The 21,741-nt window shown below is 53.6% G+C and overlaps 1 protein-coding gene across 1 annotated transcript; it reads right to left on the minus strand.

Moving 5' to 3' along the window:
* SYNGR3 (synaptogyrin 3) lies at nucleotides 1–21,741 on the minus strand. The gene is made up of 4 exons (XM_075768208.1): nucleotides 21,560–21,741; nucleotides 10,224–10,464; nucleotides 4,447–4,589; nucleotides 1–2,744 (listed from the first exon to the last, which is right to left on the minus strand). The coding sequence occupies exons 1-4, from the start codon at nucleotides 21,656–21,658 to the stop codon at nucleotides 2,535–2,537; spliced, it is 693 nt and encodes a 230-aa protein (XP_075624323.1). The 5' UTR covers nucleotides 21,659–21,741; the 3' UTR covers nucleotides 1–2,534.

A 21,741-nucleotide genomic window follows, 5' to 3' on the forward strand; every position in this document is an offset into this window, starting at 1 on the left:
TGCGTACATTCAGATGTTGTAATATTCAGCATGGTTACACCAGGGGTCAGGACACGTCCCGCAGTCAGACAGAGCTTTAGTTCTTTACGGTTACAAGGAAACTCTGGAACAGTTATATAGTTAGAAAAAATACAATGTACTGAACAAACATTATCTCACATACAATCAATTTAAACATTTAAATTGATTATAATTTTGCTAAAATATTAACACAAGTACTGTTTGTGCTGCTAAAATTTCAGTGTTCCCTCTAAGGAAAATATTGCTACAGTTCTACCGTACCCTGTATTAAAATCCTTTGCCTTTTTTTTCCCCAGCAAGACTGACTCCAGAAAAATCGCGAGGGTCACATAATTAATTTAGGCTTATACCATACTGGGGTTTGGGTGTCCCTGGTCTACTTAATGCAAGGATGTCTCACTGTTCACCAAGCCCTGCTGGCACAGGCCACCAGCAGACGCCCCTGGGTCACCTCCTCCTTGCTCCTTGCATTAGCCAAGCAGGTGACACCTCTGCTAAAGCAACATCCTCCTGCTCATGCTCCTGCCTCCACCGCCGCTGCAGGCAGCAGGGCCAGGCAGCGGGGCTGAGCGCTACGTACCCCGCTAGTGTTTGGACCTCAAAGCGGGTGCAAAGGCGTCCAGAGGGAGAGAGGTCACCTCTGCTGTTGGCAAAGACCGCGGCGGGGACCGCGGCAGGACGCCAGGTCACGGTGCCACTGCGGAGGGCCGTGCTGCGCGGGGAGGCTGCAGCGGCGCGGGAGAAGTGTCTGAGTTGGGAGATGCTGCCCGAAAAATCCCTGCGCAGCTCCAGCCAGGCGAGCAGGAGGAGCTCAGCTCCAGCAAAGCCAGCCTTCCCTGCAAATGCGCATTTAACCTGGCCTGAATAGTAGGGGAGTCAAGTAATGCACTTTGTCACTGATAATGACTGCTCGTGATGAGATTTGCTGCTTATTAATTAATGCATTTATTTGCAATTTAGCAGCAGAAATGAGCTGTGTTAACGATGACAAAAAACCTGCTGGATGTTTTTGCTACAAGGAGAGCTGGGGCAGTCCGGTAACTATTGCTTGTCACGAGGTCAGAAGGCAGCACGCAACTTTTGCCGGCGTAAACCAGCAAAGCGAAACCCCGGCTCGCCAGCCGCCGGGAGCCTCTAAGGATGGAGCTGCCATCCAGGTGGTGGGAATTCAAGTTTCAGCTCAGTCCTTAGTGACAAATAGCTCAGATCACAGCCACCGCGCAGGCAGACAGGCGGGGAAAGCAGGCAGGTTGCTGACAAGGACCTACTGGATTTTGCACATTTAGTTTTTGACAAGGCAGGAATTTTGCAGCCGAAAACCAAAACTCAGCCTCTTGCCCGGGAGTTTTTCATTCACTCTCTTCTCCCACTATTTGCAAACACGGGGCCGTGAGCCTCCCCGTGACAGGCTTCAATGGCCTGTCGAGTCTTTCCAACTCTCTGAATTCCTCCTTTCGAGAGACTGCGGGGTAAAACGTACGTTCACCCCTGAGGTTCTGCTGCAGCTGACGACAGATAGTGGCTGCTCCCAGTATAAAAACACAAGTTCAATACCACTCCTAATTGACTTGGACTTTGAGGCGCTGAGACACCCACCCCTTTTGTGTTGGCAGCTCAGAGTCTGAGCATGAGTAAGTGTTCAGCGTTCCCAACCAGAAACTATTTGTAAATTTGCAAACAACTTCCCCAACCCCTCGGTGAAGAAGTGGAACTGCAACGCGCCGTATTTTCTGCTGATAAAAGGCTATTCCTAATTAGCAGCCAACTACCGCTGAACTGGCTTCCAGTCTCAAACAGTTAACTTTTCACATCCTCAACCAGAACCCTGTTGAAGTGCAGAAAAAATTTGGATATTCAACATAACCCCCAACCCGCTGTGCCCCCCCCACGCCGCCTGCATCCTAAGCTAAGTGTGAAACACCTGCTTGGATTTATTTTTTTTTGTACAGTAAATATATACAAATAAAAGTAACACAGATACCACTTATTTCTTTGTGAATTTGGCACTTTCCACGGAACGTGTACAGGAAAGCTCTGCTGCGGGAGCGGCACGGGGCCGATCTCGCCAGCGTCGCCCACCCACCCTCACCACCACGAGACCGATTCTGTGTTAGCTCTGGAAGAACGAGATAAGTAACAACTCCTCAGCTACTGTGTTTTCTAACAGGAAAAGGTATTCTGGGCTTTCCCGGGCACTCAGCAGAGCCCAACGCCGACTGGCTGGCGTCAAGCCTCAGAGAGAGCATTAATTCATCTTTCGCCACGCGTAGGTGGTGTGGTAGCAACCTTCCTTCCTTCTGACTTAGAGGGAACACTGCTTTTATAAAACCCTTGGACAGGTAAGACAAGAACCAATACCACTGTACAGAATTCACTGCACAACTAGCTAATAGTAAGGAACCCAGCACTGACTTGCCACATCATTAAAGAAATGGGACTGAATACATTTGCAATCAACCGGTTAAGTGTACTGCACCGTAGGACTCGGTCTCTTGGTACGCAGCCCTTGTCCCTCAGTACGCTGGCACTTGGTAACCTTTCGGGTTGGCTTCTAAGGTCTCGGTGAAGGGAGGGCTCTGGTAGGTCTCTGTGCTCTCGATGCCGCTGCCGGTGGGGTAGCCGGGGTACGCCGCGTTGGGGTCGGTGGCGAACTGATCGGTGGCAAAGAGCGACATGTCCGTCCCCAGCCGGTATCTCTGCAGCGCCTTCACCGCCAGCGCGACCTGCCGCAGAACGAAGGAAGGTTGGGGGGGGGGATGGCAAGGCCATGGCTAGGACCCTGCATCCCCCCAGGACCCCGCATTCCCCCAGAACCCCGCGTCCCCCCAGCTTGCTGCAAAGCACCAAGTGCATCGCAGCATCCCAGGCAGCTGCCGGCCCCGCTCCATGATAGCTGAGAGCTAAACCAACCCCAGGTCACAACCCCTAATGCCAAAGAAGCCATTTTTATGTGACAGGTTGACCCACAAAGCTCTGTCCGGGGGGTTGGGGGGGTTGGCCACGCAGATTTGGCACCATTGGCACCAATAAACCCATCTGTTGTGGGGAAGGAAAGCTGCTGAGTCCCAGGCCAGCAAAATAGGTCAGTTCTGCCGAGACTCCTTCACCCTCTTCCAGGTTGCTGGTATTCAGGTCGCAAACCATGGGAAATGCGGATGGCAGAGCTGCGAGCGCACCACGCTTGCTCTTATTTCAGGAGGTTTCATTAACAATTCAATTAGTTTATAAATGACGGGCTCAGGGGGGAAAAAAATGCCCGCAGACACCGAGAATGGCTTCCCAACCACCACCCAGTGCCTGCTCCCCAGCACCAGTTGTGTGCCGATCAAGCAGAGCTTCTGGGTTTATTAATGGTACCAGCAGAGGGGCTGCCGGTGTGACCCCACATCCCGGCCATCCTCCGTGCCAATAGCCGGGCACCGGTGTCCCACTGCCCTCCCCGGGTGGGAGCAGATGCTGATGGGACGGGGGGAGCATCCCACCCAGTGCCCTTCCCTGGTGGCTGCATTAAATGGGTAGGCTGGCAATGTAGTGATGGAGAAGAGCTGCGGGGGAGCTGGGATTAAAAGAGATTTATTGGGATAATAATAGAGCTGGGAGCAGTTAAACTGGCAAGTAACTGGAGCCAGACCTGCTGCTGGAGAGCCCCAGACTCTCTTTTGCCCCAATTCTTTTAAGGCAATATGGAATTGTGCACATCTCGGGTGCTCTCTGCCCACGAAAAGCCGGAGCGGGGGTGGCGGTGACGCAGGAGCCATTCCTGCTCCTCCACATGGAGCCTCCACAGCAGGAGCCCCCCGAGTGGCGCAGGCACCCCCGGGCACATGCGGGGTCCAGCAGCTGCGGTCAAGGGGCCCCGCGGGGTTTTGCACACCCCGGCAAATGTACCTGTACGGCCCCGGGGATGCACAGAGACTAAAAGCAGGAGCAAAGGGGGTTTCTGCAAGCAGAGGTGGGGCGGGCAGCAGAGGAGCCAGCCTGGTTTCCCCTGAGGGTGAGCTGATGAGCCTGAGAGCTCCCAAAAATCCCCCTGCCATCCCGTGAGACCAGCTCATCGCAGTGATCCGCTCCTGGCAACTCGTTTGCTTCAAACCAAGCTGCTCCCGGGGGTCTAACAAGGCCCTGAAATGAGGGCAGCTCACGGCTGGCAACACATTTTTGATGGGAACGCAACTTTCCAGCCGCACGAGAAGGGGAAGTCTGGAATTCCCCAGAGAGAGGGGACTGAGCTGATGCTTCCCGGGTGAGAAACCACAAGTTTCACCGCTATTTGGAGAGACCACACGTTTCCTCAGTACGGCCCCTTGCTGCCCACCAGGATTCACTTCTCCAAACCGTTCCCCAGATTCCTCCTCCCCGCTCAGTGCTGAGCCCAGAGCTGGTTTCATTTCTCCTCTCCCACCTTAGCTCTGAAGCTGAACTCACCCAGACGATGATAGAGAAGAAAGAGAAGGTGATTGCTGCCCGGGCAGCGTCTGCTCCTTGCAAAACCCCTTTGCTCATCGTCGTCCGTTGCCACTGGTTTGCTAGGAAGCAGAAGGCTACAAACCACAGGAAGGACAAGAAACCTGAAAGAACAGAGCTGGTCAGTGCTGTCCCTGCCCACCGACTCCTCTGCTGCAAGGACCCCCATTTGCTGATGCACAAACATGCTGCCATCAAGATTTTCAAACAGCAACAGTGATCTGGGGTGCCCTGGCCTGCGGTGTGGCCGGAGAGCTTAAAAAAAGGCAAGTAACAATCACCCGGGAATATGGACAGGCTGAGATTAACCCCTGCTCCGAACATGGGGATCACAGTGACCCTGGGACGCCAGTGCATCCCACGAGCGCAGCGAACGAGCAAGTGCTCATCGTGCACCGTGCCCAGGGCAGGGATGCGGCAGGGCTGCCCACGGAGCCGAGAGGCACACGGGCTTCCCGTGAGGGAGCTCTGCTCGTCCCTGCTGCCCTCCGCTGACTTCGCTCCTGTTTTCAGCCTCTCTGGGCTCTGTGGGATTGAGCAAAAACACTCTGGTGATTAGTCCTTACTGGAACCAAAGCTGGCTGAGCAAGATAGGGCTGCAGCTTCCCTAATTCAATCACCAGCCAACAGCACTGCCTGATGCCAAAGAGCTCAGAAAATAGTCCCGAAGCAAGCCACAAGCGCACAGTGTAAGGAGCAGTGATGCTTTCCAGCCCTGCGAAGAGGAGCTGCACAACCTGGAGCCTTCCATGATGCTGTTTTAAGGGTCTCCAGCTTTCCCAAGCATCCCCAGCACAAAGCTCCCCCCCATCCGCCCATTCTGGGTGTCAGTGCACACAGGGACGCCGGGCACCGGCAGGCAGGACGCCGAGCTACCCAGCATCTTGTCAAGGATTGTCAGCACATCAGTATGAACAGCCACACTGCCAGTCCCATGCGGCAGCCGGCTGCAAAGCACAGTCTGACTGCAGGGAGAGGAAAGAAGCTTCCTTTATTCCCCTTTATCTTGCCAGTTATTCCTAAGTACGGTATAAAACACACGTGTGCATCCGCATCCAGTGCGGGAGTTACAGGGCTCATCGCACACCTAGCCTTAAATTCAGAATTTGCTTCTTCATGCAGTTTAAGAAAACGCACTCCTCATCTCCTTCTCTTGCACGACTGGGCCTGGGGCTTCCCAATCAGCGATGCTTTTGTCTGTCGGGCCGTGCTTGAGCCCTTGAACTGCCCTCAGAGCAACACAACCTCCAGCCAGGATCATCCAGGCTTTCCTTTTCCAAATTACAGCCTCATTTTGCCGAATACAGCTAATGCCTGCCACCAAACCCGCCCCAAATCTCTGCACATACCTCTTCCCTTCCCCTGAGGATAACTACTTGTTTTCAGTATTAAACGAGACCTCTAGGGTTATTCCTCGATGGTCATCCTCAGGGACAGAGACGCTTTCTAGTTCCCCAGCTGTTATACCAGGGCTTTACCAGCAGCAGATCCAACCCCTAAATGTGGATGCAGGAAGATGCATGCCTGAGAGATGGCATTGGCTGCAGCTCGGTTGACCAGTACGTGGTGAGCATGGTGGGTAGTGGTCCCCTGGCAGGTCTCAGTGCAGGAGATGCTGAACCACATCTCCAGATGCTGCACTGCTGCAGTGCTCCCATCTCTGGGTACTCGGGGAGCAAATGCCACGGCAGTGGGGAGCACTGCCCTCCCGTGCTCGAGGAGCAAGCTCAAAAAATGCACTTTCCTGGAGACAGCGGTATTTGGAAGTCGAAAGACCAGAGATGAAACGTAAGAGCAGCTTCCAACAGGTTAATTCGGAGCTGCACTGTGGGGAGCAGAGGGATGCTGAGGGACAAGCTCTGTGGCCATGCAATGCTGGCACCAAGGGACACAGGGTCTCCCAACAGGACTAGGCTGTGTCACTGGTTTGTAGAGGGTGAACTTTTTCAGGACTGTTTATTTCTTTAACACTCGATCTAGTGCAGTTCATCCTCCCTCGTATGCTCCTGGGCAGGACACTACCACAGAGCACGGGTCACAGCCCCAACACGGGGGCTGCCCGCTGGCCAGTGCCACAAAGCCCCATCTATCACTGGTGTCTTCTAAGGGTTTTCAAGAGTTAAAATGACATCATGCACATTTCCAAACGTGCACTGGCTGTGCCAGGTATTGCAGTTACCAGCTTCCTCTGCAACACTGAGAATTGCAAGATGCTGACCTTCCCAGGGCTAAAACCATTAACTTCATCAGACAGAAACCTCTGGCTGGGATCACTTCTGCTGCTACCCGTGTGGACTTCCCAGAGGTTTTGTGATGCAGAAGCAAGCCTTTCCCCTCCACACTCAGCTCTGCCTGGGTCCCTGAGAAGAAAAAGGATTCCCCGGGGAAGTGGGAAGGCAGGTATCGCTGCCAACGGAGGAGATGGGGTCAGGCATGGAGACCATCTCCAGAAACATCAGCCAGGCGTTGTTCGAGGTTTGGAGGACTGACACACGCCTGTGTGTGAGATCAGACCTCCCAGGGAGCTCTATGGGAACTATTTTTGTTTCTGTACCAGCGCTTATTTTCACTTGCGATCATGTTCACCTTCTGCTAGCACTCCTTCAAGATGAGACTTTGCACCCAGTAACGTGAATCAGACATGCAGGATCAGAGCTGACTCCTCTCGCACCCGGTGCCTCACCGGGAACACGGCAGTGCCCTCGTCCAGCACCCGCACGGCCCCGGTCCCGCAGAGGGGCCGGCAGTGCCTGCAGCCAGCCCCCGCTGTATTTGCACCATCAGGTGTGAGTGGATGTTTTGGAGGTGTCTGTTCCTACCCGTGAATTTTAAAACCTCACGAAGAGGGCTGAGCTGACAGTAGCGTGGTGAGGCTACGTGTGCCAGCCCCGACTCCAGCTGGAAACAGGCATGGCAGCAGCTCTGCACCCTCCAGCATGCAGAAGCACCGCAAGAATCCGTAGATAATTATCGTTTTAGGATCTGCAGACAACAGAGTGCAAACACCAGGAAAGATGTGTTACAGCCGTAATTACAGCCTGGTCCCAAGTAAGCGCATGTCTACGGGAGCAGCTGTAAGAGCAGATGGAAGAGAAAGTCGCAAATGCCGTTTGCACAGCGCCGTGGCCCTGCCTGCACCTCTGCCTGCACTCCTGCCTGCGTCCCAGCGTTACCTCCCAGCCGGCTCGGTGGCTCTGATCTGCCACTGATCCAATGCACAAGTCCTCTTCCCTTTGAGCGAAAGCCAGTTGTGGGTTAACGCTGCCATTAACTCCCCCACAACCTCCAGAGGCAGTAACTGCCAGTTGACATCTGCTTTGCTGGCAGCCGGCATCAGGCTCCTGGGTCACCCGGGCAAGGGGCCAGAAACAACCTGCTTTTCTCACCCCACCGCCCACCGCTCGGTTTGCAAAGCTCCCTCGTACCCAGGCGTGTTCCTCACCCGGTTACTTCCCAGATGCATTTTCGGCTTTTGTATTAAGCAATAACGCAGAGATTGCATACAGAGAGAAAGGATGAAATGGTTGCAAGGAAAAAGGAGGAAAGCAAGCATCCCATCCTCGCTGAGGAGCAAAAAAGAAGGGGACAGCATTAGAGTTCCACAGGGGATGTCTCCAGGGGTTATTAGCGTGGAGATAGTTAAATAAAGCAAATTCCGTGGGTCAGCTCTGCCTCTTGGCAGGTTGGGTGCCCGAGGCTGCTGGGAGCAGCGCAGGGGGGTGCGGTGAGCTGCAGTCTCTGCAGCTGCGGAGGCTTCACATGCCAACAAAACTCTGCACCTCATCTCTGCTGCGGGATCTGCCTGTATCGACACTTACTCTGGGAGCAACCAACTGCCTGGCATTTCTGCGGGGTCAGATGGGGAGGGGAAGGACCAGGCTGACCCATTCCTCCTGCCAGACCCCAGGGACCCGCACCGTCCCCGGGAGCAAACAGGGCAACTGCACGTCAGCAGCATCTCACCAAATTTGGGGTTAAGAGATGCGAAAACAAGACCTAGGTGGAGATGTGTCTACCTGCAACCTTGGACTTTGTTACAAGAGTCCCGGACAATGCTCCCCTTTGTGTCAGCATCGAGCTGGATTTCAGCACAGCATTTGCCAGGGTGCCCTGTGGGAAATGCTTCGTTAAGCGGGGAGAGCAGGGATTGTACAAGAGCAGCGAGAGAGACAAGGAGCTGCTGGCTGGGAGATGTACTGGGCAGTGTGAACAGAGGCAACGCCAGGCTGGAGGGGAGCTACAGAAGACCACTCTTTGCAGACCCTGATAGGTGACACTGTGTCGGACCCAGCTTGCATCCACATGACCTGCATGTAAGTGATTTATTTGTTTTACCAGCAAGGAAGCAGCTTGCCCGTTTCTTACCAAGAAGCCCGCAGAGGGGATGGCCCGAGGGAGCAGGACGTCTCTGCCCAGACACAGGCTGAAGACACGATGCACCTGGAGCACACACACTGACCCAGGGCGATCCTGGGGTAATGAAGTGTCACCGTTGGCAGCACAGCTGCGTCGGGTGGATTTACCAGCGCAGACCTCTGGTGCAATACTGCAGCCTGTCTCCAGAGCAGAGCACAACCCCTGCATGGCAAAGGCTTTGCAGGGCAGAACCTGTCTTCTCCAGCTCACTGCTGAAGCCTGAGAATGCACACGCAACGCATGACAAGTTCAGAGATTGAGAGCGGTACCATTTCACACGTACCCGGCAGGGGAGAGAACGGCTGTTATGAGGTGGAAGGCAGGGAGGATCACAACCTCACACCGTGACATGCTGCATCAGCCACAAGATGGATGTGATGTTCCCCTTCTGTTTAAATTGAAGGGTTGCAGGCACCGAGCCCCATGGAAGGGGCTGTAAATATCATCTAACGAGGGCTGGACGCCAGTGCTCTAGCACCATGGAAATAAGCTTTCCAGCAAGGAGAGAACATCCTTAAAAACAAGCAAGTGCAGGGAGGCAATGACGGATGTTTTCATTTGGGACCAGAGAGCCATCAGCAATGCTTGTGCTGGATAAATCACCTTCAGACTTTTTAACAAAAGAGTCTGGAAATGGAGAACATCAGCTGCAAACTCAGCCAGGCAACTCCCACGGCAGCCGAGCAGAGGACGGCCTGTCCCGGCTCACAGCATCCTGCCCACTCCTGTTCGCACAGATGAACCCCAGGTCAAGGGGCTCAAGATGGTGCAGAAGAGCCGTGCCAGCCCTCGGGAGCCCCAGACCCACCTGCACTCCGCAGTCCTGGAGGCAGCGGGGGATTACAGTGGTACGTAGAAGCGTGTTTCTGCTTTGTTGCAAAACACACATGCATAAAGTGAAAACAGACCCAGATGTAATCGATGAAATGACATTTGCTTGAGCCAGAAACAGGAGATGCGGGAGGGTAAAACACCCCGTCTGGTCTCTGAGATGTGACCGCCGAGCCTCACTTCTCCAGGTGGCCTCGCCAAACCCAGCTCAGCAAACATTTCCGATTGCAGAAGTGACACAGACAAGTGGAACACCCCACTGTCCCCAAGCCAACACACACCGGTTTCCTCACTGCCGCCTCTGTGCTCACAGCTGGATGAGACAACCCATCTGCCACCCCTGTTCTCCCCTGCTGAGGCACACGAGTTGTGCCACACCGCGGGAGGAGAGGGGAGGACTCAAGCGTGGAGCTGCAGGTCGCAGCAACACCCCCGCACTGCCCACGGAGACAGCATCGTCCTTCGCAAGCGCAGCAAAGCCAGAGACGTACCTGAAAAGCCGAGGTCCAGCAGGACGGCCCGTTTGCGGTCCTTCACGCTGCTGATCTGCTGGAAGTAGAGGTCCACGATAAAGAAGAAGATACAGCCAAAGAAGGCAATGATGCCAACGGCGATGCCGTAGCTGCAGGCACTCTCATTCTCGTTGAAGATGCAGTGCAGCTCGGGGTCACGGCTGTCCTTGTTCACGTAGCACTCGTTCACGATGGAGCCAAACACCACGATGGAGAAGATCTGCAGAAGGAAGGAGAAGACACAACTTGCTGCTGTTTACATTTAACTCTGTTTTCCAACAGCAGCATAATTGGATTCAATCCTGTCTTTGACTCCATGGCAACATGGCATTTGTTAGACAGATCCTGACTCTCGCCTGGTTGGTAGCCCAAAGCAATGGGCTGGTGGATGGTACCTAGGTCTTCCTTCGCTGTGAGCCTGTCTGCCTTTCAGTGGCTTGGTCTGCAGAGTATTTTAAGGGATGTTATTCTCCAGACAGGCTGGGGAAGGGAAAAATAAAGAGATGGGCCAGGTCTCTGCACAGTCTTTCTGCTCGTGCTGCTCTCCACCATCAGGCTGTGCTCGATAAACCCCCTTGTGCCACTGCGGAGCGAGGAGAAATGAAGTTACAGAGGATAACTGAGCTGCTAAGCAGGCTGACCCAGGGAAGGATTGGATTCCCAGTGGAGGGGGGACAGGACACAGCAGCATGGGGAGCAGCTCACCTGGGCGCAGCGGGGCTGGGGGACAGGCTGCCCTGTGAATGACAGGGCAATTTTTCGCCTGGCTTAGCAAGGGTTGAAGGATGCAGTGCCTGCATTCGTTATCCAGTGACCTGGTTTCAGCCCTGCGAGGGACAAAAGGGCGGGGGGGGGGGGGGTGCTGGTGGCTGCTCAGGTCCCACCGCTGGGACCTGAGGGTGTTTCACGTCCCTGCAGGCAGGGGAGGAGCCGGATGGCAGCGTGCAGCCGGCTGCCTAAATTAATACCATTCATGATGCTGCACGCTAAAGTAATTCCCTTATCCCTCCGACACCGAAGGCACCAAGCGGAAGCCGCAGGACCAGCTGCACTACAATTCGCTCTGGAACCTGCTCCGTTGGAGCCTAGCACCACCGTTTGGATTTCAAGGCTGTGAGCAGGGAGGGAAGCGAGACACGCAGACACCCCTCCATCAAGCTGTGAACCTCTGATCTTGTCCCTTGCTGCCAGCACCGGCTGCCCGCATCCCTGCACACCTCCCTGCCCCGCTGGCTCGCAGGACACAGCTGGAGGCCACGTATGCAAGAGGAGAGATAAGAGGCTCCTCCAGCACTCCCAGTGCGGCGGCTGCCCGGGAACAGCTGGGGTCTCGGGGTATGATGCAGCTCCTGCTCTGGACGCCCCGCTACGTGCACTAACGGCATGACACGAAGTGCACGAGACCGAGACAGGTGACAGACAGAGACAGCAGCTGAAGAGCCACATGATAAACTGCAGCCGGTGGCCTTTGCAAAGTCACCTGTGTCTCACCCACAGAGCTGATGCCCAGCCGTGGGCCACCTCCTACAGCCCCGCGCCCCCCGCAGCGCAGCGTTAGCAGAGCTGGGTGAAACAGAGCGGAAGCCACCATGAGCAAACCATTCCGAAAGCTTTAACCACTCTCTAATACAACATTGTGATACACGTTTTTCTCCCAAGCACTGGCCAGATATCTCACTCTAGCCTGTCCCGAAGGATTTAATCCAGATTTCTCTCCTCCACACGCCTTCCAGTGCTGGGGTGAAGCTGCGCCAGAGCTGCTTCTGTCTGAAGCTACTTACAAATGCCAAGTGTCTTATGAGCAAACAGGTCTTAGACAGCGCCTGCTGACTCTCCCCCATGTTCGAGGGGACAAGAAATAGACCTGCAAGGGACTGAATTACTAAAATGTGAAGGATTGGTGAGGGATGTTTTTTTCTCTGTAGGGTGTCATCTGAAATAAAGGATGAGCAGAAGCAGCAGCCTCTGGAGTACACCCCACCTTGGGTGTGTAGGAGCTCCTGCAAGCAGCGACCCCAGCACCCCAAGCCCAGGACTTTGCCACCAGCTTCTCACGCTGGTATCTGCAGCAGGAGTGGGTTTCTGCCCTGGGAACGCTCCTCAGCCCCAGGAATTAGCCTGTTCTTGAACGACACGATCCTAGAAATGTGGGTTTCCAAATGTGCATCTGCAAAATTCAGGTGCAGCCTCTGATTTCCCCTGGAGTGCTAACAGGGGATAGAAAGTATGTTTGTCCCATGGACCTCTCGACGGCTGGCACAGGGAGATAATCAGACCTTCCTCCTCTTCAAATTTAACCACTACCCGGGTCCTGTCCCCATCCATCCCGGCTCATCTCAGCTCCAAGCACCAGCCACGAGCTCAACGGCAACCTGAGTCACCCACTTGCATTCGCACCCTCTTCCTCGCTGGCGCTGCACTTACAGAGCGCTCGGTCGTCACACCGTGACGGGTACCTCATCATCATGCAAAGAACAAGAGGGCTGCATTGTAAGAAAGAAACAACAACAAACAGTAATAATAATTTTCTCAGTGCTTTGGCAGCAGCTGTAATATCAGCAGTTGTAAAAATCTGTTCATAAATAATGCAAAATTGTTATTTACCATCAGAAATAGCAGCAGCATTTATAAAACAGGCCCTGGAAGAAATAATGTGATTCTGGAAAACATGAATAATTGAGAACCTCTGATTCCACGGGATTATTTCTCTGGCAGGCCAGCAAACTTGTACTCAGCTTCTCCGATAAGTGTTTTACTTAGTCCTCCCAGGATTAACAACTTGGACTACTTCTCTGTGCTTTTGGGTGCCAGTTTCAGCGGGTGAGGGAGGGCTCCCATAAATACGATTAAGGACATTACAGGCCAGGGTGTCTGGCTGCCTGCGGGCAGGTTTCCACATCTGGGGCTGTCAATGGAGGATGCCCAGGCAGCGTTTTTGGGATGGAGATGGAAAGAACAGACGTTTTACTGCTTAACTTCACACTCCAGAGGGTTTTGCAGAGCAAAGCATCCTTCTTCTGGCTGGACGGCCTGAGACATCACCCCATGAGACACCCTCGGCCGGGTGCTGCCCAATGCAGGCAACCTGGGACATGCGGCTTCTTCTCGAGAGGTCTAAATAGTAACAAATTGCAAGCGCACACACTTGATAGATGCACTCAAAACATCAGCGCTGGCTGAAATACTCCTGTCAAAACATGCTTTGCAGTGAAAACAAGTCTTTCCATGGGTTTTCTCCCCCTGTGATTGAATTTTTATGGCTATTCTTAAAAAAACCAAACCGGTGCTGATAAAATATTTTAATGAGAATAGATTTGGCGTTCTCTTTTTAACTATAGGTGAAAAAAAATTTTTTTGAGAAATTGTGGATAGATGGGGGAAAATAAAAGCCATAACATTTTTTTAAAGTTCATGCAAAACAAGTGCCATTTTCCAATGACCTCCACAAACTGCACTTGCTCAAACCCACAAGTTCATCAGCAACTTGAAAGCAAAACTACAAGGTCAGATTTTCCACTGCAAGTGAGATTTTACGGGTCTGAGCAAGGATGCAGGAATCCTGCTCTCCAGAGGTACTCCTCCAACTCCCACCTCCTCCTGCCCGTCGGGTCTGTTCCCAAAACCGCAGCTCCTGTGACCAGGCATGGCAGTGACAGGACTCAGGACCAAGTGCCAAGGTCACTGGCACGCACAGCACGGGCATCTGCCGCACAAGCCGCTGCATCCCAAGCCCATCTGCCTTCCTAACGGGGCTCCTCCATATCTCACAGGCTTTGCAGAGGAGCCTGAGCATTCACAGGACACTCCATTTTCCAGCTGAACAACCCAACACAACCAGCAACAAATTTGCTCTCACTGGGTGAACCAGTGCAAGACCCAGTAAGAAAACTGGATTACCTCCAGCCGCCCCAGTATGGAATCGCATCCTGCCTGCCAAAGCTTTTGCATAAATCTGCTGGCAGCTCGGGGTCTCCTGGCCAGCAGCCTGCTGTGTGGGTTGCTCAGCCCTGCCAGAGAGCGGCTGGAGCCCCCGGCACACGGATTCGGCAGCTCCCGTGGCACAGACCATTAGTGCTCCTCTCCGCATTCATCTGCGGGGAGGGATGGGAAGGAGAAAAGCTGTCTTCTCCCATCCCTTCCATTAAGACTTGCACTTCAGCCACACAAAGGAGCTTCTGTGCCTCGGTCACACCCTGGGAGGGAGAACAACGCCAGTCAGGGAGATGCAAGCAGCGCTTTGAACCAAAATGATGCAGCTCAGCTGCTCGTGCAAGTGCAGATGGAGCTCGTGTTACACCAAACCAGTAAGAAACCAGGGACCTCACTTCTTAATGAAACCCAGCTGCCCAGTTTGCCCAGTTTAAAGCTTGCTTCCAAGCAAGAGGGGACACCTTGCCAGGCCAGTGAACATTTCTGTAACACAGGACAAAGGCACAGGTCTCGGCAGCGATTGGTGGCGGGGGTCTGGGTATGCCGGCCACGATGGACTCTGGAAATATGACTGAAACCAGAGGGGTTTTGAGTATCATCCTAAAAACCTGGGAGAGCACCCTGGCGATGCTGCTTACCCGAGGCTGGAGGCTGTGTCTGGGCAGGAGCCTGCTGCTCCAAGGCTGCCTTTGCTATCCAAAGTACTGGACGCAGCTGCACATCTCGCCCACTGTCCTTGCTTGCTGCCCACCTCCTGTTTTCCTCACTCACCCTATTTTAGGCAAAACCTCTTGTCTCTTTTGTCCTCTCTGGCGATGGCTGTTGAGTGTAGGGGGCCGTGACCGAGTGCCCGGTGCCCCGTGCTGGTGGATGCCCCGGCAGCGGCTGTGCTGGAAGGGCAGGGAGGTGACGGCGCACCGTGGGCAGGCCGCCGGCAGCACGGACATGCAGACAGCCCTGCAGCAGGAGACCAAGTGAAATCTCATTCTTTCCCCCCAAAAAAGGAAAGGGGAGAGCCTGAGAGGGCAGGTTCCTTGCTCAGCAGTGTCCAGGCACTCATGCTCAGGCTGCTGGACCCACAGCTGCTGTCAGACCCTCGCAGGAACTCAGGGCGCTGGGGATGCCCGTGCGCCCCACGACGGAGACACCATGTTAGGTGTGCATAAAGCTGGGAGACCCGCGGTTGCCTTCTCTGCACCAGATTTCTACCATCTGGAAGAAGGTGGCTAGCCAGGCTGCCTGGCTCAGTTCTGTAATTGTACTTTGCAGATCTGCGCTCCCTCCCAGGGCTTGAGCCGGCTGGACCCCAGGACACACACACATTTTTCATGCCCGTTGCTTTTAGCCTTCTGTAGCCCTGCTTCAGGAGACCTCGTGCTCGGAGCACGGCCATCGCAAGGAAAACAAGAAGCAAATACTGCAAGAGAGCACAAGCTGAAAGCTTCGGTGTGTGAACTGTCAGCCATTTTAAGGTGAGATGTCTCCACTGCTGATGCACTATACGTTGATTTGGGACCTATAAAAAACATTACCAGAAGGTGTGGGGTTGTAGGATGCAGCAAAACCTTGATTACACATGTAAGCAACCATCAATGTAAACATCAAGGATATTTAATGCATGAAGAAAAATAATCCACCACTAATTTGCTGTGCTGTAGCTCACAATCAATGGTGTTGGGCACAAACCACATGTACAGAGAGCCACTGCCAACGTCTGGGTGATCCTTCGCCACTCTAACGCAACCATCGGTGAGACAGATGCCACCCTGCTCAGCACCCTTCCCTCCTCAGCCACTACCCAGCAAGTGACGGATGGACAACCAAATGAGAAGGGAAAACAATTAAGGTCAAATCAGCACTGGCCAAATCCTGCCTAGCACTGAGCGTTTTCGTAAGCCCCAGTTAAGCCCTTGTCTTGAGTCGCATTCGTACCTTGTGCAGATATTCCGCTCAGGGATGAGTTAGACCCTTGGCATAGGGCCAGCCTCCTTCAACACCCACAAGCTCAAATTCTGGGGGAATCAGGTCCCGTGTCCCTCTCCAGTTTATCTTTACAGTTGTCAGTCACGGGGAAGTTTCCAGCACAGATCTGCATAATTTATTGGAGGGTGTGAAGACTAAAGAACTACTTTAAGCACTGCCAGATCTCCCACAAAGACTATGGGTACGACCACAAAGGAAAGACCTGACGCAGTTTCTGGCACAGAGAGGGGTGGTATGATGCTGGTCGTAATAGGTTTATGGACATGTCTACCAGGCTAATCAGCTTGGGAAGGATGCATATTGATGACCACATGACAGATTTTTACTGAATTAGTTTTTCTAATGTGGCAAGAGATGCTGGCTGAAACACAGTGCCCATTCAAAGTTCCTAATCTAGTAATGCAATCTGAGCACATGGCAAGCCAGCAGCATTTTGAACCAGTGATGACAGGAAAATGATAATTTAGCAGCATTTTAAGCTCAGATGCAGTGAAACTTCTGTATAATTCTATTACTAAAAATGTTAAATTTAAGTTCTGCCTTTAATCTACAGCCCACGGAAAGAGAGAATTAAGATGGAAATCTGGTGACCCTACTGAAAAGCAGCCAAGACCAGACAAAGTCCAGAGCAGCTGAGATCACGCTAATGATTCTTAGCATCGCCGCAGGCTCCTGAAGTGCCAGACCAGCCTTGCAGCTCTTCCCTAAGAGCCCCAGGTGCTCAAGAGTCCGTGAAACCCCTGAAGTTTGTGGGAGCTATTTGGAGTTTGCAGCACTGGGGCTCTCACCTCGTACTTCCCGTTGATGTCTCCTGGGGTGAGCTCGGTGCTTGGTATGCCACGCAGCCACCTCCATCTGCGTCTGCAGGACACTCGGAGCAGGCAAGGTCTGCTCCAGTGAGGGAGCTTTCCAGGCTCCAACTCCTACCCTTTACAAGAGCTGCATGTTGTAGCCCTGCAAACCCAAACGTACGCCCCACAGCACCTCAGGCCAGCACTCCTGCAGCTTCACCCTGGGTGTGAATTGCCTCAGAAGGGAGGACGAGCTCTGTCCTGATGGTGCAGAGTAGCGACAATCGTGGAGCCACACTCTTCTTCATTTGCTGCCTGCCTCTTCTGCTCCTGAGCTTGTTTTTTCTAATAAAAATAAACACACCTTTTACCATGAGCACAAATACCGCCATTTCCATTCCTCTGGAGAAACAAACCAAAGCTGGACCAGGATGGAAAGAGCACGCTCCCTCCCTCCAAGAACCACCACCTATTCCTAATGCATCAAACCACCACCCAGCACGTCCCTACCGAAAGTCACAACTCAGCAAAGCGCATTTGCCTTGCTGAAAGACAATGATCTGCTGTATTACGGACTAAGACCACAAAGCCGAGCACGTAAAAACTTTGCTGTTCTGAGCCAAAAAGTAACCTCTGGTCATTAAAGTTTCCTACTGCATATCAAAGGCTACAGGGACTGTCACTTTGCTGCCCTGCCTCTGCCAAGTAATCAGATCTGGCTGCCCTAGTCCAGTCCCTTAATAAAGGTTTTGTTCTTAAAAGCATAAGATTATTGCAAGGAAAACCCAAACAAAATACTGGGGCTAATGAGATAAAATACTGCATAGGGAAAGCTCTCTTCAGTGATCCAAGTGATGAACTACAAATTCATTCAACTTTAAGAAACAAGAGGTAACGGCAGTAGCTAGGGTCGGGCAGCTGCCGATACGTCGCTTGCAGGCAAGGTCGTCCAGCTGTGCAGGTCATGCAGGTAGCAACAGGGAAGTCATTGGAGCAAGAAACAACCATTTGAAAGAAAATACTGAAGTATTCCTCTATGTTGTAGTAAAATAATGACATGATCTCCCGCTGAGCTCCACAGAGGCAGAGGGATGGCTGGGTGGGTGGAGGCGAGAGTGCTCCAGCCCTTCCGAGCAGGCTGCACCGGCGGGACTGGGCACCATGCTTTTACTGTTGCTTTTACTGAAATTCACAGGAATTACCGAAAATGCTTTCCAGAACTGCTTTTAAAAGTCGTATCTAAACCTACGTTAAATGAACAATGCCCCTGCAAAGCTGTGTGGCCACTTGAAAGTCTAGCTGGTGCTGGCAGTCACAGAGAAAGGAACTCATGATTCTGTGGGCATCCTTCATGAATATCAAGTTTGTTTTGCTGTGCAAAAAATGTCTCAAAAGGAAACCACAAGAGTGATCACATCTTCATCTGACAAACTGCATCAGATGGAGAGTGAAGAGATGAATGAGGAACCGTTAAATGGTTCTTTCCAGCTTTTGATTTTACAGCTCATGCCAGGAGCAGTTTTTTCCCTTCAGATACTCAGAATTACTATATCTGTCAGGAAGAAGTTGCTGTATGAAGTAGAATCAGGAATCCCCTTTTACCGTCATTTACATTTGGGGATTTCTACATTGAAGTCACCATTCACCTGCCAGTCCCTTAGATGTTTGCCAGCACAAAGTCTGAACCCACAGCCCCGAAGCAGCTACCAGAGTCACAAAACAGAGCTGGACCCTCCTTTGATGGCAGGTCATCATGAAACTCCAGCGATGGCTATCGGCCAGATCGGCACCGATGGTGGTTCTCATACTCCCACCCAAACTAGCACATTCCAGGGGCCTCCCAGGCAGCTCCCTCCTGTACACACCAAAGGAACATAGCGTCTTACCCGCAGCAAAGATTAGGTCTCTGAGGTTTGATCCCACTGTACAGATGAAACATATTTAAAAAGATGCAACAACAAAGCATAGGAAGGAAAACCACATGATAAAGCCCACCCCAACACCTAAATTCAGTCATTCTCAAAGCCTCCGTCAAGGGCTTTCTGAATAACCATCCACCGCTGTTACATGCAGGCACAGGCTGCTCCTCTCCTCCTGTGACGGCAGGCAGGAAAGCCCAGGAAAGTTTCCGTTTGCTTTATGAATAAGGGAGCATCACGGTGGGGCGCTGGTCCGTGCCGCCCAGCCGGCCGCCAGCACGGTGCCATAAAGAGCAGACGCTGCCACGTGCCACGGCGCTGCCACGCTCTCCTGGGGCAGCAGTTAGGAGTGTCAGGGCAGAACAGAAAGGCAGCAGAGACCTCGCAGACAAACCCTTCTGGCTGCCTCCTCCGTCCAAGCTCTCATCTTGACATGGGTCCTGTCTGGCAAGAGCAGCAAAGCAACTGCCCAGAAGGAGCCCAGGCACTTTTTGCTTTACAAATAGCAATAGCTGCAAGAAATACTGATGGCCATGCAGGCAGGTGGGAAGGAAACCTCCACTCATACCTCTCACCTGCCTAGAGTCCCTGCTTACACTGGAAAGGAGCCATAAATGCTGAACAGGTTTAAGACACAGGCAACTGGACTGCAACAGCTGAGCGAACGCCAGCTGGGGCTCCGAACCCCCAAGCTGAAGCGGTGATGGAGAAGGATCCCCAGCAGATCCACCAGCAAATATGAGACCTGGGAAAAGTGGTCCAAAGGACTTTCACTGTGAGCTTCCACAGCCTGATCCCCAGTCCACCAAAAGCAGACAAAAAATCACTTTGAGCTCAGCGGGCTTTGGAGCCGACTCTCAACAATGCAAACATTTACGCTTGGGACAGCACAGTGTGTATCGCACATTCGTCCACATCAGTGTCCCCCTGCACTTGTTTCAGTTAAATTGATGCATTTCTGTCATTGTAAGTGCTCAGTTTTCAGACTCCCTGTGAATGCAGAACCATGAAATGAGTGACTTCTCCATTGAATAAACCAGCCAGCGAATACATGCATGAATAGTTTCTAAGCTGGGATATTTATTTTATCTCTATATTCCATATTCTGTTCCTGCTTCCTAGCAGCATCCAATCCCCTTCTGGATGGTGAGTTCTCTGGGTGCGTGGTGGCAGATTTATTTTATGAAGAGCCTAACGCTCCACTAGTGGGTCAACAATTTAACTAACTGTACCCAAAGCCAACACCACTGCCAACAGTTTACCATTGCCACTTGAGGAGGATCCAGGTGGATCCAGTCCAAGTTTTCTGGACTGAGGCAATGCTTCTAGGAAACAACTGCTGCCAGGTGCCCAAACCCTGCTCAAAATGCCCCATCCACCCCAAGCCTGGATGCTCCAGTCCCGTACCTGGCTTCCCTTCTTCTCCAGCAATGGAGTCGGGGCTTTCTCAAAGCCCTAGAAGGTATGCTGGCTCCCATCCAGCAAAACACTTAAGCCTGTGGTTTAACTTTAAGCATGTGATTGCACCTGGAATTGCTCATGTGGTTAAAGATAAGCACATGCTCTCATGTTTTGTTGTACATGGCTTTGGCTGGGACACCCCACCCTGGACGGCCCTGCAAATGCACCCCCCGTGTCAGGTGGAAGGAGGGCAGCCAGGGGGGCAGCATCTTCTCATCACACCTTTCCTTCACTCGCTGCCTGCATTTGGCACTGCTGAAGGTGACACAGAGCCAGCACAGGCAGCCAAGAGCCTCCGTGCACAGCAGAGGCGCAACATGGGCGAGGACGAGCCCCCCAGGCCCAGCTCGGCTTGCCCGCAGCCTACGGCCAAGCACTGGAGCCAGGAGCCGGCCGCGGCGAGAGCCGGGCCGACCCTCCCCGTTGGGGGCATTTAGGAAAGGCCGGGCATTGCCAGCCTCCTGGTACCATGCACGCTCGCAGATCTTAACACGAAAAAGCCAGGCTGGGGGAGGCGAATTAGTGGCTGCCCTTACCCCTCGGGCAGCCGGGCACCACGGCCCCAGCGAGCATCGGTGCGCAGCTTCCCATGCTGCTTATTCACGGACCACCAGTGAGCGAAGCCTTCCCTGAGTGGTTGCACAGCATATTCCACCTCCTGCTCTCTGCTCCACGGCAGGAACTCATAGATGGGAAACAGCCCCAAAATATGACATCCTTTCAGAAGGATGGGGGAGCTGGGCAGGGCTGGCTCTCGGATTTCTTCTGTCACACACACACACATGCATGCGTAGAGCACGGAAAGAAGGAAAATGTCTTCTGCCTCCTGATTTACACCCCATCCACTTGCCCTCTGCTCAAGCACCAGGGACAAAATCGGTCAGGGGCAGCGGCACACACATCCACCCCGTTCCCAAGGAATCTCCCCGCAAACACCGACGGGAGCCGGCAAGCCTTGCCGCCCCGGCCGGGACCGGGCCAGCCCCACGCCGCACGGCTGGCCACCACCCGCCACGGCTGCACCAGCGCCGCACGGCTGCAGAAGCACCGCACATCGCACGGACGCTGCACGATGCCTGCTCGCCGCACGGGTACGGCACGCTGCACGGGCACCGCACAATGCGACGGGCACCGCACATCGCCCGGGCGCTGCCCGTCGCACAGACGCTTGCCCGCTGCCCGGGCACTGCCCAGCGCCCGGTGCCGAGCCCCGCGGCCCCGTTTCCCTTACCCAGGTCGTCACCCGGAGGATGGTCTGCGGCTGCTTCAGGAAATCCAGGGGGTCGATGGCCCCCCCCGCCCGGCCCGCTCCGAAGGAGGCTCCTTCCATCTTCCCCCGCCGCCCGCTCCGCTCCGCTCCGCTCCGAGCCCGGCCGCGCGCGCCTCGCGCCGGCCGCGCGCCTGACCGCCCCC

The sequence above is a fragment of the Balearica regulorum genome, chromosome 15 (genome assembly GCF_011004875.1).
Source record: "Balearica regulorum gibbericeps isolate bBalReg1 chromosome 15, bBalReg1.pri, whole genome shotgun sequence".
NCBI classification, from domain to species: Eukaryota; Metazoa; Chordata; class Aves; order Gruiformes; family Gruidae; genus Balearica; species Balearica regulorum.

What these genes read in the sequence shown, in the direction of transcription:
- SYNGR3 (XM_075768208.1), bottom strand. Translation starts at nt 21,658, where the DNA reads ATGGAAGGAGCCTCCTTCGGAGCGGGCCGGGCGGGGGGGGCCATCGAC. An exon ending in TCCTCCGGGTGACGACCTGG is followed by an intron (nt 10,465 to 21,559) that starts GTAAGGGAAACG and finishes TTCCTTCTGCAG; the next exon opens with ATCTTCTCCATCGTGGTGTT. An exon ending in GCTGGACCTCGGCTTTTCAG is followed by an intron (nt 4,590 to 10,223) that starts GTACGTCTCTGG and finishes CTGTTCTTTCAG; the next exon opens with GTTTCTTGTCCTTCCTGTGG.